General features: G+C 36.7%; 1 protein-coding gene across 4 annotated transcripts in view; it reads left to right on the forward strand.

Moving 5' to 3' along the window:
• The window catches only part of LOC127630797 (plasma membrane calcium-transporting ATPase 3-like), a 43,871-nt gene extending 31,722 nt beyond the window's left edge, over window positions 1–12,149 (forward strand). Inside the window, exons 21-22 of one of the 4 annotated variants that reach the window (XM_052108584.1) lie at window positions 5,635–5,721; window positions 9,591–12,149. In XM_052108584.1, the coding sequence (XP_051964544.1) occupies window positions 5,635–5,721; window positions 9,591–10,001 (498 nt within the window). In that variant the 3' untranslated portion in view covers window positions 10,002–12,149. The other 3 variants (XM_052108586.1, XM_052108587.1, XM_052108585.1) reach the window with 3 other exon arrangements.
• Window positions 12,150–17,150: the final 5,001 nt, after the last annotated feature.

The following is a 17,150-nucleotide window of genomic DNA, read 5'->3' on the forward strand; positions in this document are numbered from 1 at the left end:
ATACAAAAGCAATGTAAGCAATGTCATTTCTAATTCAAAAGTATTTATTCATTTATTATAGCATCAAAAATGAGTTCAAAGTATGTCAACATGCTGAAATGTACAGTAGGTACATATTTATTATATTGCCAGGCAGAAAGTAAATGAGGAAATGTCAGTATTTTGGCATACTTCTGATGTTTTGTGATAAATGAAATCGTCAAATTAATTAGGCTAATAACTACTCACCTCTACGATATAACTTCTATGGACAGCGTCTTAAAGACTTGACAATGCATTTAGGCAATATAACCAACTCTTACCAGGAGCTTTTTATTTAGCTGATAAATTAGAAGTATTCCGTATCCATAACTTGTGAAATATGGTTTTGTACTGTACAAACTATCAAACATACAGTCAAATCAATGTGGCGATCGGAAAGTTCACGAGTAGAATACAAAACATAGTATTTCACTTCCATATCAAATTAATATCAAGTAAAGGCCTGGAGAAAAAAAGCTTTTGGAGTATATAAGCTGTAAACAGATATATTTTTTTGCATTTCAATTGTAACTTAATGAAATACCAAAAAAAGTTTATGCTCCCGCATGAGACAGTTGCTTTAATGGTCTCGAGTCCAAATAGAATGTAATGTAATGCATAGAAATTTAAATAAACCTGGATAAAATGCAAAGCTTCCTCCACACATCCCTCACTTTTAGCTTCACAGTCTGCATCTGGGTATCTGATTGATAGATTTAGCTCACAGGAGGGAGACTGTGTGCTGAAGAATGAACATTCTGGGTTGGGATAAGGGTAAGGCTGCACTAGCTGTTTGTAAAGTCTCATTTAAGTTGAGATGTAAACTAAAATCTTAGTATCTTTATAACTAAGTCAGTACTTCATTTTGTTGCACCTGTTCTTTATGCATGACTTAGCTAATAGGTGGTGAGCAGAGGTGGGTAGTAATGAGCTACATTTACTCTGTTACATTTACTTGAGTAATTTTAGAAAAAGAAAATTACTTTTAGAGTAGGTTTAAAAGTGGGTACTTTTTACTCTCAAGTAAATTTCTAATGACATTTTTTTACTTTTACTTTACAATGGGTGGCGTTACTGTCGTTACATAACTGGGTTTAATTTTAATTAATGTGTAATTTATTGAGAGATTATTGAATGGGACTTTTAGGAGAGCGGATGTTCACAGCTGCGCTCGCTGAGACGCTGACACAGACTGTTACTCAATCACTGCTGCAGCATCAAACTCTTAAAAGTGAAACACTTTCTTTGCTCCTCACAGTGGAAAAAAATTATAGTTTCGTCATGCAATGCCTTCATTTAACACTAAGACAAGCTGATATTTGAAGATTAAAATCACTGCTCCAACTTAAGAATGTTGGAGCATGCTGAGGTAAATTTTGGCTCTAATCCTCAAGCGAGCTATTCTGTGTAATGAGATAATTTTTTAATTAGTGCATCTTTCTCCCGCATCTCGCATGTTTTAAGCAGTATTTATGCATTTACTCTGCGCCATTGTGGGTGTACTGGAAACTATCTCAGCTACTTCAGGTGGATTAACTGTATAAATCCATGTAAACATCCAAGTTAAGTGTAAATCACTGCCATTCGCGTGATTGACAACTGGAGCACGAACAGACAGTATTTCTGCAAGTGCACAGTCAGGTGCGTGGGGCGTGCGCTTGTGAGATGTGTGGGTGCGAGGCAATCGTATGGTGAAGAGAGTGGCTGTGTCCACAATAGTTCACTCATTCACTATTTCCTATATAGTGAATGGCAGTTAGTGCACTATATCTCAGCAGTAAGTGAACAAAATATGTGAATTCGGACGCTGACTATACACCGAGTGTCGGAGCAATAAGAGGCTGTCACAGAAACATTGTCACATATGAAATTTTAAAACATTTGTGCCTTACTAGTTATTCTTATTTAATAATATATTAATACAATAAATCTTTACAATACAATACTAATACAATTTTAAAATATACTGAATGTTAATATAAAGAGTAAACACATTTGATCAAATAAAATAAACATACATATACATTTTAAAATGTATATGTATGTTTTGTCTCTATATGTTATTATGTTATTTTAATCAAGTAATGATTTGTCAAAAAGTAATTTACTAATTTCAGCATGTAATTGCAGGAGTGAAGGAAGCAGTAAACTCCCAGCTCATACGTCTTCTCCGTGGTGTATTATGGGCAATTATCTATTGTAAATTAGAGTGCATTGTGGGTAATAATGAGTGAACAAAAGTAGGGAATGAGTGGCTCACTCAGAATTCAGACACTCCTATAAAATGGCAGACACCCAAAATAGTTCACTATATAGTGTATAGGGGGCAGTTTCACACACAGCGAGTGTTACATGACCGGGGTTGGTGCCTTACACACTAGGCTGTGTACTGTGCATTTAGAGAGCGGTGATACTGCTGTATAGAACTAATGATCTAAATACTTACGACACTGAAAACTGTAACTACACTGAAATAAGAATCCACACAGAACTTTAAAAGCTATGAAATAGCTAAAGAAGGCATTAATAAAGCATGACCTTTGGATTATATTTCAGCATTATATATAATGTCCTTGTGGGATATTTTCATGTTTTCACTGTAAGAATTATTACAAATGTTTCCAAACCTCTCTTATTGACAGATTCATCCAGATCTGACAAGAGCCCTGAAAGGGGTAGTTCACCCAAAAATTTTATTATTTACTTTATTTAAATTCTCATTATTTACTCACCCTAATGCCACCCCAGATGTTTATGACATTCTTTCATCTGCTGAACTCAAATTAAGATTTTTAGAAGATTTTCTCTGCAAGTGAATGGGTGGCAATGTAAATCAACATAAAAGTAATCCATAAGACTCCAGTGGTTAAATCAGTATCTTCAGAAGTGATGTGATAGGTGTGGATGAGAAACAGATCACATTCACTTACTTGTGTTTTTGGTGATTCACATTCTTCTCTTCATATCGCTGTCTAGCAAAACATTTCAAATTTTTCTGTTTCTCACCCACTCCTATCATATCACTTCTGAAGATATGGATTTAACCACTGGAGTCTTATGGATTTTTATGAATTTTTGTGAATATTATGTTTAAACGTATGGTTTAATGGTGCAATGCTTATATATTTTGATTATGCATTTAAGCTATAACTAGCCTAGTTTTTATACAGAGCTGGTGCAACGGGCCCCCATGAAAGGGTGATGTACTTTCTGCCAAAGTTTGTCTGTTTCTTTCTTTTAAAAATTTTTTTTTTGAAGACTTGCCATTTTCTCTGCATCTTTGCTGACATTTTTGCATTTTGATGATCCTCTTTTGTAGCATCATTTCTTAATTCTTATTTTGTTTTTTGTCACTGAGGTTAGGCTAATCTATTCTGTCCTATTTTACTATTTGGCTCACATGCAAACAAGCTGTCTGACAGTGTTTGATAGCCAGCTGCAACAGGTAAAGAACTCTGTGTGATGAGGGAGGAGTGGGGTTCCTGTAAGGAGGAGATGAATGGCTTACGAAAGGGAATTGCGCAATGACATGACATAACATTGGAAAAAGAAGATTAGAGCAAAATGTGTTATTTTCATAGCTATAATCTCTAATTCATTGGTTTTATGTCAAGACTATATGTCATTCATATGACATGAACATCAGGCAGGCTTCAGCCTTTAATTAAGCCCAGGACTTAAGATCTGTGAAGAGAGTGTGTGCCAGATCTTCCCGAAAGAAAAGACAAGGAAACCACAGGGCCCAGATGGTGTTTCACCCACTTGTTTAAAATCATGTGCTGACCAGCTAGCCCCCATCTTCATACAGATCTTCAACAGATCACTGGAGCAGTGTGAAGTTCTCTGCTGCTTCAAATGCTCCACCATCATCATTGTCCCAAAGATACCCAAAATCACAGGACTTAATGGCTACAGACCCACCTCTCTGGCAACAGTGACATCTGTGGTCATGAAGTCACAACTAGTGTTGTTGGCCCACCTGAAGGACATCACTGACATATGCAAGGATCCTTTTTGTGGACTTCAAAACAATTATTCCAGCTATTCTTTGGACTAAATTAACTGAACTCTCTGTTCCCATCTCTATCTAAATTAACTTACAGCCCCTGTACGATCAGCAATGGTGCCCCCCAGGGATGTGTGCTCTCCACACTAATCTTCTCCTTGTACACAAATGTACAATGTACACAAATGACTGCACTGCCAAGGACCCCTCTGTCAATCTCCTGAAGTTTGCAGATGACACTACTGTCATCTGCCTCATCCAGGATGAATATGAGTCTGCATAAAGAAGGGAGGTTGAACAGTTGGCTGTCTGGTGCAGTCAAAACAATCTGGAGCTGAACATACTCAAAACAGTGGAGATAATAGTGGACTTTTGGAGGAACACCACAGCATTGACCCCGTTCACCATTCTGAACAGCACTGTGGCAGCAGTGGAGTCATTTAGGTTCATTGGCTTTACCATCTCACAGGACCTGAAGTGGGAGACCCACTTTGACTCCATTGTGAAAAAGGCCCAGCAGAGGTTGTACTTCCTTCACCAGTTGAGGAAGTTCAACCTACCACAGGCGCTGCTGATACAGTTCTACTCAGCAGTCATTGAGTCTGTCCTCTGCTCTTCAGTAACTGTCTGGTTTGGTTCAGCTATGACATCAGAAATCTGAAGACAACAGAGGACAGTTCAGATTGCTGAGCGAATTATTGGTTGCCCCCCCTGCCCTCCCTTCAAGAACTGTACACTTCTAGAGTGAGGAAATGGGCTGCACCCCCACTCACCCAGCCCACTACCTTTTTGAACTGTTGTCTTCTGGACAGCGCTACACAGCACTGAGCTCCAGAACCGTCAGGCACAAGAACAGTTTTTTTTTTTCCCCTCAGGCTATCCATCTCTTGAACAGTTAAAACTGCCCCATTGAGCAATAATAATCTGCAATACACAGCTTAGTCTATTTATATTTATCCAACATATCATACCTCTTCTGCCATTGCATTCCATTTCATTATCTGTATATAACAGATTTTTATTTGTACAGATGTATATGTATACATATATATTTGTTTTATTGTGTATTTCTATATATATACTTATATTTTTTATTCGCTTTTATTTTCTTTTTGTATTATCTCTGTCTTGTTGTTCTTCTGTCACCAAGACAAATTCCTTGTATGTGTAAGCATACTTGGTAATAAAGCTCATTCTGAGTCTGATTCTGACAAATTAACATCATTCGCAGCCTCACCGTTGCCCGAGGCCCCACTTTGACAGGGGCCCCAAGCAATTGCTTGGTTTGCTTGTCCTCTAGCTTCGCCTCTGCCCCCATCTCTCATTGGACAAACCCATGCCATTTTTTGAGCCAAAGTTATGGGGTGGTCAAATGGTTTGAAAGTACCATAAGCATTTGCATCTCCGTATTTGCGTATGCATGTATGTTTCTGGCCTAAAAGATTAAACATCGGATGGTTGGCATGCACATTTGCAAGTTATAAAATCCTGCTTTTCCTTAAACACGTCCCTCCCCAATCATCCCACCTGTGTTAAACCACAATCTCATTCATTTCATGAAGCTCATTCGCCTGTCTATGTGATGTCCTTCTCTCTCTCTCCTGCAGATGGAGGTAGTGAGTACCTTCAAGAGAAGTGGTTCGTTTCAGGGTGCAGTGCGACGTCGCTCCTCAGTGCTCAGCCAACTCCATGACGTAACCAATAATTCTACTCCCTCTCACGTAGTTCTCTCCACTGCCAATGCAACTGGTGCCCCCGGGAGTGAGTCCTTACATTCCGTTAATGGCACCTCATAGAGCCTGAGCACTCAGATGGCTAGCCTACACACACACACACACACACACACACACACACACACAGAGAAACACGTGCATTGTTGCCTGCCTTCAAATGCAACTAGTCTGCTGAATGTTAAGTGTGTGTCAGAAAGTGTGAGCAGATTATCATCTGAGCATCTGCCTCATCTCTCTACATGTACATTTTCAGTTTGTTTTTGCTTATTTGTTTGTGACAGTTCTTTCTTTCTCGCTACCTCATAACTTATTTCTTGGTTTTGCTGTTTATTCTGGCTTGTTGCTGCCTAAAATAAGGCTGTTTTTATTTTCTTGTTGCCTTTTATTTGGAATCACCCTTTGGTTGATTTGCCAATAATTCACACTCAAATCAATTTTGCCATGAAGGGCTACCAGAATTTCAATTGAAAGAGCCAAACAAGAATTTAACTGAAACTAAACTGGAAATGTTTCATCTGATGCTAAATCCAACACTGACAACATGGGTACAACGAATAAAGGTTTAAAATTGTGAATTCAAAGACTGTTGTAAACCTACGAGTATAAGCCCATAATGGTTTCGATATTAGTCTTCATAGTGCTAACTTTTGTTTTCATCCCGTTCAGGAATAAAATCATACTTGTTGCCTTCTATGTTTTTTTTGTTTTGTAATTGTCTTTGCCAGCTTTGTTCAGATTTTCCTCTCTCTCTTTACAGGTTTTGTGTTACAACTCGCTAAACTGTCATGAAATGTCTTAACCTTTTGCCAATTTTGCTACTTATTGTCACTTTCAATTCGGACTAATTTATTCACACAGACAGCGATTTGTTTATTAGGATAATGTACCAAATATAACATCAACATTGCATCCCAGGTACCAGAAGTGACCTTTCTGTGGTTTAAAGAAACATCATCGTCTTAGTGTTTCCAAATCTCTTCAAAGAGACAACAGAGCATTAACCATCTGGAACCCCCCTCGATTTCATTATCACTTCTATTTCACTGTTAATATTTAGTTCCTTTTATTTATGAACCATTTAAAATGAAAGTATAAGGATACTTTCTGTTCTCTCCTTTTTCTTGTTTTCCCTGAACAGACATTTTTTATCCTGTCTCACATTGTATCCCCCCAACCCCCGGTTTCTTTCCTCATCGTATTCATTTTGTCTTCTAGCATTTTGTGCCATGTTTTATCTTGTCTTATTTTGTGTTATATGTGTTAGCTATGAAATACAACAGAGCAGGAAAAGATTCAGCTAAATCATTTAAATGATCAGTTCACTGAAAATTGAAAAGTCTGTCATGATTTACTCAACCTCATGTCATGTAACAACCTGTATGACTTTTGTTGTTCCATGGGAAATTTTGAATAATAACTGGTCCCTCTTTTCCATACATTTACAATGAATAAGGACCTGAGCTTTCAAGCTTTAAAAATTATGCAAAAGCCCCATAAAATCATTATAAATTGTAATGCTTTTATTAAACTTTTATGGTACTCTTGTACCATGTTTTAAGTTAGAAGACTTCAGTTCCCATGTGGACTAATTTCATGGTAAAGGAAAAGAAATAGAGCAAGACAAGTTTGGAAGTGGGGTGAGTAAAAGATGACAGAATAATTTTTTTTGGATCTACTAAGTTAAAGTCAATATTTAAGCTCTTTACACAAACTGGTAAAGCATTTTTATTTACAGTTTTAAAACAATAATGTATAGGTACATCGGTCATGTTGCATAGTAGATAGGTGTAGTAGAGTTGCTGCCTCTCAAAAGCCTTTTGTTGTGTGATCATGATACAACAAAAGAGTTCATTCTAATGATGGTGGGTCTGTAGTGAGGTTTCGAACTCAATCATCAAACGTCTGTCTTTCACGTCCCTTCTCTTGTCTTCTGTCTGTCATGAGGAGTTTTGATGTGATGTGTTTGGAGCAGAGCTATTCAAACACAATCCATTTTCTGTTTTTCCATTCAGTGCCTGAATTAGACTAGTCAATTAGACACTGCAAATACTTACAGTTAATTCACAATGTTTATTTATCTTTCATCTTTGATATCATAACATGCCATTAAGAATTCTGGGCCTTATACTCGAAAGTTTACAATGTGCTGTGTAGCAAAGAAAATGTCTTTAAATTCACCAGAGACCACAATAAATGGCTCTTTGGAAAAACAAAGCCATATAAATGCTTGAATTGTTGTGTCCATGTTGTGAAGTCCCCTCCCTATGTCAGTCACATTGCTTTGTGGTCATTCCTAGGTGTGGTTTGGCTGTGCATGTAGATTGCGGAGAGCGGAATAATGCCATGGCTTACCTGGCCAATGAATGTGACAGTCCAGCATGCATGGTCATACACACAAACAGTTTCTTTTTTTTTAAGAAGATGCATTTTCACCATGGCCGCTGTTTAATTACAAAAGGATCAAGAATGTCGGAAATGGAATATGGACCGTTTTGATTGATGTTTTTTTTTTTTTTTATCTACATGCATGAAAGGGAAGATAAAACTTGAATTATTGTGCATGGGCGAGAAGTCCCATTTAATGTGTTCATACTTTTGAGGGCATAGAGCGTTTGATTTTCCTTTTCAAAAATAGAAACTAGATGTTTTAAATGTCCTCGTATTAGAGTTAAATAATATAATCAGACACTTTGCTTTACTTTAATCTTAATTTGTTTATTTTTTCATTTATTTATCAAAAGTGATTTTTTTCATCTTTAAAAAGGCTTAATGTCCTAAGATGTAACAAATAGAATGAATGTAACAAATAGAAACACTGATTATGTCAGAACAATAAATAATAATGCTTACAGTCACTAATGCAATCTGTTTTTTCAAGACTGTTCAATCTGTATTACAGAGTTTGTCAACACCAACAGTATGTCAATACGCATGTCTTATTTTACATATTTTTTGTGTTTGTGTTCTGTGCACAGCTGTGTATAGTGTAAACCACTTTTATGTTTCAAATTGTGTTTTTGTTATCTGTGGTCTGTTTACAGTGTGTACTGTTTGTGTTTGTACCACATGGTGTTGTGTGCCTTTTGTTGGTATTTGTTATTGTTTGTTTGCATGCATTTGTTTTTAAGTGTAGTGTTCTGTGAATCTGAAACTCCTGGTATTGAACTGGCAACAGTGAAAGTTGTAATTCTGTTATTGGAATTAACAGATGTGTCTTTTAGTTGGTTTATATTTGCTTATTTGTTTCATGCTCACTAATTTGACATACCATTCTGCTCATATTGACGAGTGTCTAATAACGGAGTAATGGATTCCAAATCATCATAAGTACCAAAATAAGCTAAAATTTGTGTCCGATGTGTATCATTCATTACATTCACAAATATATAATGAAAAACAGACAGGGGGCTAAGGCTGCTTTGACAGACCATTTTGAATATATTCATGGTAACCTCTTGTTTTAGTAGAACGATATGTGTTTGCTGTTTTGTGTTAGCTTGACCTCTTTCGTGAATTTTTCTTTGACCATTTCACCTCCTGTAATTACAACTTGGATTTCAATTTTGTTTTGTTTTTTGGCATCATTCTATAGAGGTCTATAGAATGGCTGTGGAATTTCTCAACTTTCAGTTTTGTTTTGTTTTTTCTTTAAAGGCCCACTGCACCAAAGGCCTTCATGATATGAACTTTCAGCTCTGGCTGGTGAACCTGCTCATAGAGTACAAATAATCTCAAAAAGGGGGACTAAATTTCTCTCCACCTCTCTGCCCCTTTTGATCCCTCCATTTTCTTCCCTTTGACATTTCCTACCCTGCACCCTTAATGTATAGATCCGGGTGGTGAAAGCTTTCCGTAGCTCCCTCTACGACGGCATCGAGCGGCCGGAATCGCGGAACTCCATTCATGACTTCCAGGTGCACCCTGAGTTCATCATCACAGACTCTGTCCACAACATCCCCCTGATTGATGAGACGGATGTGGACGACGAATCGGAGCGCTCCAACCATAACCATGTGCGTGTGGCGCTTCGTCACCCCGCCCCTCTCTCTCAGTCGCCTCCGAGACCCCCGCGATCCCGTTACCCGACCCGTCCGCTGCGGCAGCAGAGTCTGCCTGTGACCCTCAACTGCAACAACAATGCCACAGAGAGCCGCGTCTTCCTCGGCTCCAACGACAACGGGGTGGCGCACATCTCCACCTGCCCCGCTAGCCCTCTGCACAGCTTGGAGACATGCCTCTAATGGAGGTTGTGACTGCCAGCTAATAAATCCTAGTTTGAGATGGACAAGAAGGGATCAGTTTTAGGGAAAAATGATGATAAATGCATTATGGACTGGCAGAGAAACGTTTAGGATGTTTCTGTAGGCTACCTAATCTGTGTTCCTGTAACTATAATTTTGAACCAGATCCACTGCTTCAAAATATTTCAGTGGTTCTTTACAGTAGCTATATTGTGTAACCCAAAGACAATCCCACTCTGCATGAAAGTTCTCTTATGTTGCACTTGTAGAAATACCTGAAACGGCAAAGTGGAAGATACGTGTGGACTCTGCACTGAAGACTAGAGATTTTGAAGACTGTGAGCCTAATGAAATTGTAAAAAAAGGAAATATTTATTTCAGGCGAATAATTATCTATTTAATAACATTATTGTTCCAATTATTTAAGTGGTTATATTTCTGCTAAAACTATGACAATTAATACTACAGTTAGGCTACTGTAATCCAGTCATGATACTTCATTGTTTAGCTTTATATAACTAAGTATGTTTGTATGTATGACGTAAGTCTGTACGTATGTATGTGTATTTGTTTGTTTGCTGTTGTTAAAATCCGTGTCTATGTTCTCATTGGTTCCACATGTGCCCCGTTCTCTGTTTCTGTGTTAGAGTGTGATGTGCACGTCCAATTAAAGGAGAAAACGAAAAGATTATATTAAGGAACATATATCAGCAACATAAATAAAATAAAATCGAACCATTACTTTATTTCGTCAATGCAACACAAAAGATGGTACGCAAAATAGTTAGCACCATTCACTGTTTAGACAAGAAAAGATGCAATGAAAGTGAAGGGCGATTGAGACTGTCAGTCCCTAACATTCTGCCTAACATCTCTCTATTTGTGTTATACAGAAGAAAGAAAGCCATATGGGTTTTGATTAACATGAAGGTGAGTAAATGACAGAATTTCCATTTTTGGGCGAACTAATGGGCTTTAAAAAGCGTCTCACCGGTTTCTGAAAAGCACAAATTCACAGTTCAAAAAGGGAAGAAATTCTCACATTTTTCTTCTTGGAAGACTCTCCCCTAGAGTTTCAAAAGAGAAAATTGTTCTCATGTTTGTCAAGATACCAACGTCTGTAAACAAAAATCAGATATATGAACTCAAACATCTGTCAACAAATTTTTCATTATTATCCCAAGCTTTAAAATAGCACTTCTGAGCAATAACATTGTTTCCTCTGGGATTTACAAGATTAAAAAATATATATTTTGCAGAATATAAATAACGAGAATATAGTATATATTGTAATTATGAAAATAAAAAGTAATAAACTTTAATATATAATCAGTTAAATTATAATCAGTTCCATATGTGCAAGTTCTTGCACTTGCTCAGACACAAGCTCAGTATCATCCTGTCAATGAAGCAGATCAAGCCTTCAAAGAAGAGTCATATATGTTAAAATATCAGAATGTGTCAACAAACAAACTGATTACCAATTACTTTTGGGGAAATGTAATTAGATTACTTTAGGGAAATTGTAATTAGATTACTAATTTCATTTGGAAAGTAATTCTATAACTAATTACTTTACTTTGAAGGTACTTTCTAAAAACAATCAAACCTATGGAAAAACAAAAATGTGACTAATAACTCTTTTAGTACTTTAATATTTACTTAAATATTAACCAAATTACAGCAATATGACAAAGACAGCAACTTGGCTAAAGAGATCCAATGAATTTCTAAAAATGCCACAACTTCATTATCTCAAATATTCTGTAGTAGCTAGTATCTTCAGGTGTGTGTGTGTGTGTGTGTGTCCGCTATCTACAGTCTTCTTAGCTGTGTGGCATGTGAACAGTATGCTTGTTTACCTGTGTTTGTGTGAAAGATAGAAAAAGAATACTAGTGAACTGAAAACATTTCTGAAAACACATTTGCAGACAGCTTTGATATTAAAACCATTGTGTATTTGAATGCTTGTTGTTTCTTTTCGGTGTGAATATACAGGTTTGCTTGTGTGTTGTCTCGTGCATGTCTGTGTGCATGTACACATTTTGGATTATTTCCACCTTGTGAGCGGTATATCCCTCCGACAGACGGGAACAAGCGCTGTTTTCCATATAGAGTACACCCGAAACCTCCAGTGGCAGCTGCAGAGGGACACCCGACGGGGTCGCGTGAGGATGGTGTAGAGTGCGGAGGTTTGAGGAGGTTCATTTCTCCTCCAGCCATGCGATAACGCTGACACAGAGCTTGCTGAGACTGATTGTGGCGCATAAAAACTTGAAACGCTTCACTTTCGTTTTCAATTTGAATAAACAACTACTCCGCTGCGTCCATAAAAACACAGCTCACACATCTGCCCCGATACCTGTCCTCAATGCCACGGTGGTTTGTTAGAGCGCATGCTCATTAGCTGACACAGCAACACACATAAAAGTACCAACACAGGAACGTAATACATTTTAAATTGCATTCATATCTGTAACTGTAATCATATTACTTAAATTTCAAAGCAACCCATTACATTAATTTGTTAACACAAAATGTAATCAGATTACAGTAACACGTTACCCCCAACACTGCACCTGGGTGATTGCGGGCAGGTGCGTAGTAGACACACTTGGTGTACTGAACAAATCAGAAAACAAATACACACTGTATTTCTCATAATCTGAGAAATTACATTTTAGTCAGATTTTTTTAAATATCCGATAGGAAAAGTTAATAAAATTCAGGAAATGTCTGTTGTGGGCTATACAGTTCTAAAAAAATAATAACTTAAAAAAATTCTAAAATATGTTGAAGACAGTCATGTAGACGAGGGTATTTTGGGATCTTATCAAAATGAAAAATAAAACAAAATTAAATTAAATATATACTATTTGTGCGTGTGTGTGTATATATATATATATATATATATATATATACACACTGGCGGCCAAAAGTTTGGAATAATGTACATATTTTGCTCTTATGGAAAGAAATTGGTACTTTTGTTCACTAAAGTGGCATTCAACTGATCGCAATGTATAGTCAGGACATTAATAATGTGAAAAATTACTATAAAAAAATATAAAATTCCAGAACTTCTTAACTACTTTAAAAAAAATCCTCCACGTGTAGCAATGACAGCTTTGCAGATCCTTGGCATTCCAGCTGTCAATTTTTCCAGATGCTCTTCCTGTAGCACTTGAAAACACTTTGTCATGTTTCTCAAACCATTCCTGAACAATTGTTGCAGTGTGGCAGGGCACATTATCCTGCTGAATGAGGCCACTGCCATCAGTGAAAACTGTTGCCATGAAGACACGTACTTGGTCTGCAACAATCTTTAGGCAGGTGGTGCGTGTCAAAGTAACAAAAGTGGACGAATGACAGGACCCATTTTTTCTCAGCAGAACACTGTCCAGAGCATCACACTGCCTCTGCCGGCCTGTCTTCTCATGGTGCATCCTCCTGACATCTCTTCCCCAGGTAAACAATGCACATGCACCTGGCCGTCAACATGATCTAAAAACAAATGAGATTCATCAGACCAGGTCACCTTCTTCAATTGCTCCATGCAGTTCTGAAGCGCACGTGCGAATTGTAGGTGCTTTTGGCGGTGGACAGGGGTCAGCATGGGTACTCTGACTGGTCTGTGGCTTCGCAGCCCCATACACAGCAAGCTGCAATACACTGTGTGTAATGATGCCTTTCTATCATGGCCAGCATTAGGGTTTTCAGCAATTTGTGCTACAGTAGTTCTTCTGTGGGATCGGACCAGACAGGCTAGCAGTTCACAGGTTGTCCATCCTTGGACCACTTTTGGTAGGAACTAATCACTGCATACTGGGAGCACCCCACAAGACCTGCTGTTTTGGAGATGCTCTGACCCAGTCGTCTAGTCATCACAATTTGTCCCTTGTCAAAGTCGCTCAGATCCTTAAGCTTGCTTGTTTTCCTGCTTCTAACACATGAAATTCAAGAACTGACTGTTCACTTGCTGCCTAATATATTCCAACCCTTGGCAGGTGCCACTGTAACAAAATAATCCATGTTATTCACTTCACCAGTCAGTGGTTTTAATGTTGTGGCTGATCAGTGTGTGTGTGTGTGTGTGTGTGTGTGTGTGTGTGTGTATATATATATATATATATATATATATATATATATATATATATATATATATATATAAACACACACACATTGTTGCCATATTTAAACTTGACATGCACAGCATACTATAACTACACACACACACACACACACACACACACACACACACACACACACACACACACACACACACACACTTGTGTAGATGTATATACAGCACATACTGTATACTGTGTAAGTACATATTTATTTGTGTTATTTCACATATAGTCTGTATAAATGAATAATTGTATAAATGATCTAATAATTATATATCGTATATGATAAAGTGTATAAAATGTAAGCAACATATAAAATCTAACCATTGTAACATACATATGAATCCCACAGAAATAGGCCTTTGAAGAAATCACATTTTTTTAAATCCCACTCTAACAAAAAATCTAGAGTTTTGACAAACTTGCCCCAGATTTCCAACTCATTATTTCACAAGCAAATGAGCTTGCAATTCGCTGCAAATGTTTGCTAGAAGTTTGCAGCTCTACACAGTAGTGGTAGCAGTAAACCTTTGGTGGTGGCAATGAAAAGTTTGCCGCAAAGCTCATTTGCATGTGAAAATAATGAGTGGTGAATTTGTGACATGTTTGCCAGAACTGTCTATTAATTCCACAGGTCAAAAATAAAAAAGAGAAGATTTCAGCAGATATAAATGTACAGGGATGTTGACATGGAATTAATCATAAATCTTTAATTAATCTGGTCTCCGAGTTCCTTTATGTTCAGTTGCAAGCCGCTGTAGCTGTTATCATATAGTCAATGGCACAGATTACCATGTCTGAAAGGAAAGGTTAGAAATTTTAGAAAAGGCCCAATGTGGGCTAATAAGCAGAGAGTTTGATATGGTATAAACTATGCTATCATATATTTGTTACTGGGTCTAAATATTCAAATAAGCAAAGTGTTTCAATAAGTTTACCTTTAAATTTTGTCTGCTCGGTCGGTGTCAAACCTTGGTGAATGAAGATAAAAAAAATACAAAAAAGTTAATCTGATATTTTGTATCATTCCTCCTATATACATGCATACAAAATTAAACATCTGTATAATATAATGTAGGCTACCATAAATTTGCGTGTACATTTCTCTGCACCCATCATTCCAGTTCTTTCCAAGGTTCATCATACAGACAGCATATTCTGTAACAAACATACATTATAGTGAGAAATGAATTAGCCACTAAAGATCTCATTCTTAAACCATCAGATTTGCTTTAAAGTACACTCCAAATTTATAAGAAAGCTTATTTTTGGCAGTTATTAGTATATTGTGTGTATTAAAAACTAAATTAATGCCACAAAAAATAGCTTAGACTTATGGAAGCCATAAGCAGGCAAGTGTTCTGGAGGATTTGAAAATTACATTTTAGATACAGAATTTACAGGGATTCTTTAGTAAAAATATTCATCATTTCATGTGTAAAAGTGAAAGTAGACAGGGCCTACTTTTTTGCTTGCCCTGACATGAGTTGAAAGATTGCATTGCCTATCCCTTAGCAAAGACAGGATTGTTAAGTGAATCTATGATAACAGTATCAAACTAACACATGCACAGCTCAAGTGTTATGGTTATAGTATAGTGATTTATGCTTGTTTTAAACATTTATTTGTAGTACTGCCCGCTTGCCAGCTGGGCTTCCATTGTAAGTGCATAACTTTAAACACATTCCTTATTCATTAATTCACTCTGATGGACAAGATAAAATTAAAATCTGTAGTAAATGACAGTTTACCTCAAATGCTGTTAATAGCACATAGTTCTATTTAAGTGGAATATTCCTTTTGCTCAATGTAAATAAAGGAAGTACAATCGAAAGCAAAAGCTTACCTAGAGTACGTGTTTCAGTCACATGTTCAATCCTTCGTTCTGTCAATTAAGAGGTTTAAAATATACTTAAAACTAGAATAAAAGTATGCAACTATACTTTTAAGGATGTAGCTAAAGATGAAGTAATTGTTATAATATCATATCAGAAACTGTAAATTTTATAAAGAGCACTCACGAATTGTAGAAAAGTATTCTTCACCAATGAAGTCATAGCAGCTAGAATTACTTCTTAGTACTTGGGATATCCAACATGATACAAAATCTTAATCAACATAGAGACAAGGAAAATGAATATACAACTTAGTCAATGTAAATAGTAAATACATTTTTGTTTTGTGATGAAAGCTATTTTATTGTATTCTTTCACAGTGGATGATTGATGATGCATCACTACCAACTTAAAAACATAAAAATGGTATAGTTCCCATCTTGGATGATGATTGGTTAATAAATTGTTCCAGCAGTGCTAAAACTCAGGATATAGTAACAAATACTGTTTAATACGAAACATCTGTTCACCATATCACTGTATAGCATTGCAGATGTTTTTTTGTTTTTTGCAAACATTGTTTTAGGGTCAGAGATTGTTTCTTCTGGTGGACAAAAGGAGCTTAATGAGTTTTAAAACAACGTTTTAATGGACATTTGAGACAATTTAGTAAAAGTAATAGTGCCATAGGCTATTACTTTCACAAAATGTGTTCCATTCCATTTTATATTGTGAAAACAGTAACACCCTTTAGCTGACTGTTGTATATTTAAAACAAAGCACTGCCTGCAATGCCTTATTGCTTAATATTAACACATTAACACAGAAATTTCAACACAGAAGATCAATTTGAAATAAATCTCAATACTCTGCATAATTAAAGATCATGCAACAGATGTGGTAACTGAGAACCTGGTTTGCTGACGAATGGCTTTATGGCAGAAATTACATAAGGCTGTGCTTTTTCAATGAGACATCCTAAAGGAAAAAAAAAAACATCAAGCAAGGCAATTAGCGGTTTCCCTTCTTCACAGAAATCAAAATGATCAGAGCTCTTATAAGCTTTGTAGAACAATTTTATGGTGTTACAAGTAATGTACCAGTTATCTGTGAGGATGTCTGAAGGTCTGAATGTTTCCAGCAATGAAGATAAGAATTTATTCCAAAAGTCACCAAGCGGTCTG

The sequence above is a fragment of the Xyrauchen texanus genome, chromosome 37 (genome assembly GCF_025860055.1).
Source record: "Xyrauchen texanus isolate HMW12.3.18 chromosome 37, RBS_HiC_50CHRs, whole genome shotgun sequence".
Classification (NCBI taxonomy): domain Eukaryota; kingdom Metazoa; phylum Chordata; class Actinopteri; order Cypriniformes; family Catostomidae; genus Xyrauchen; species Xyrauchen texanus.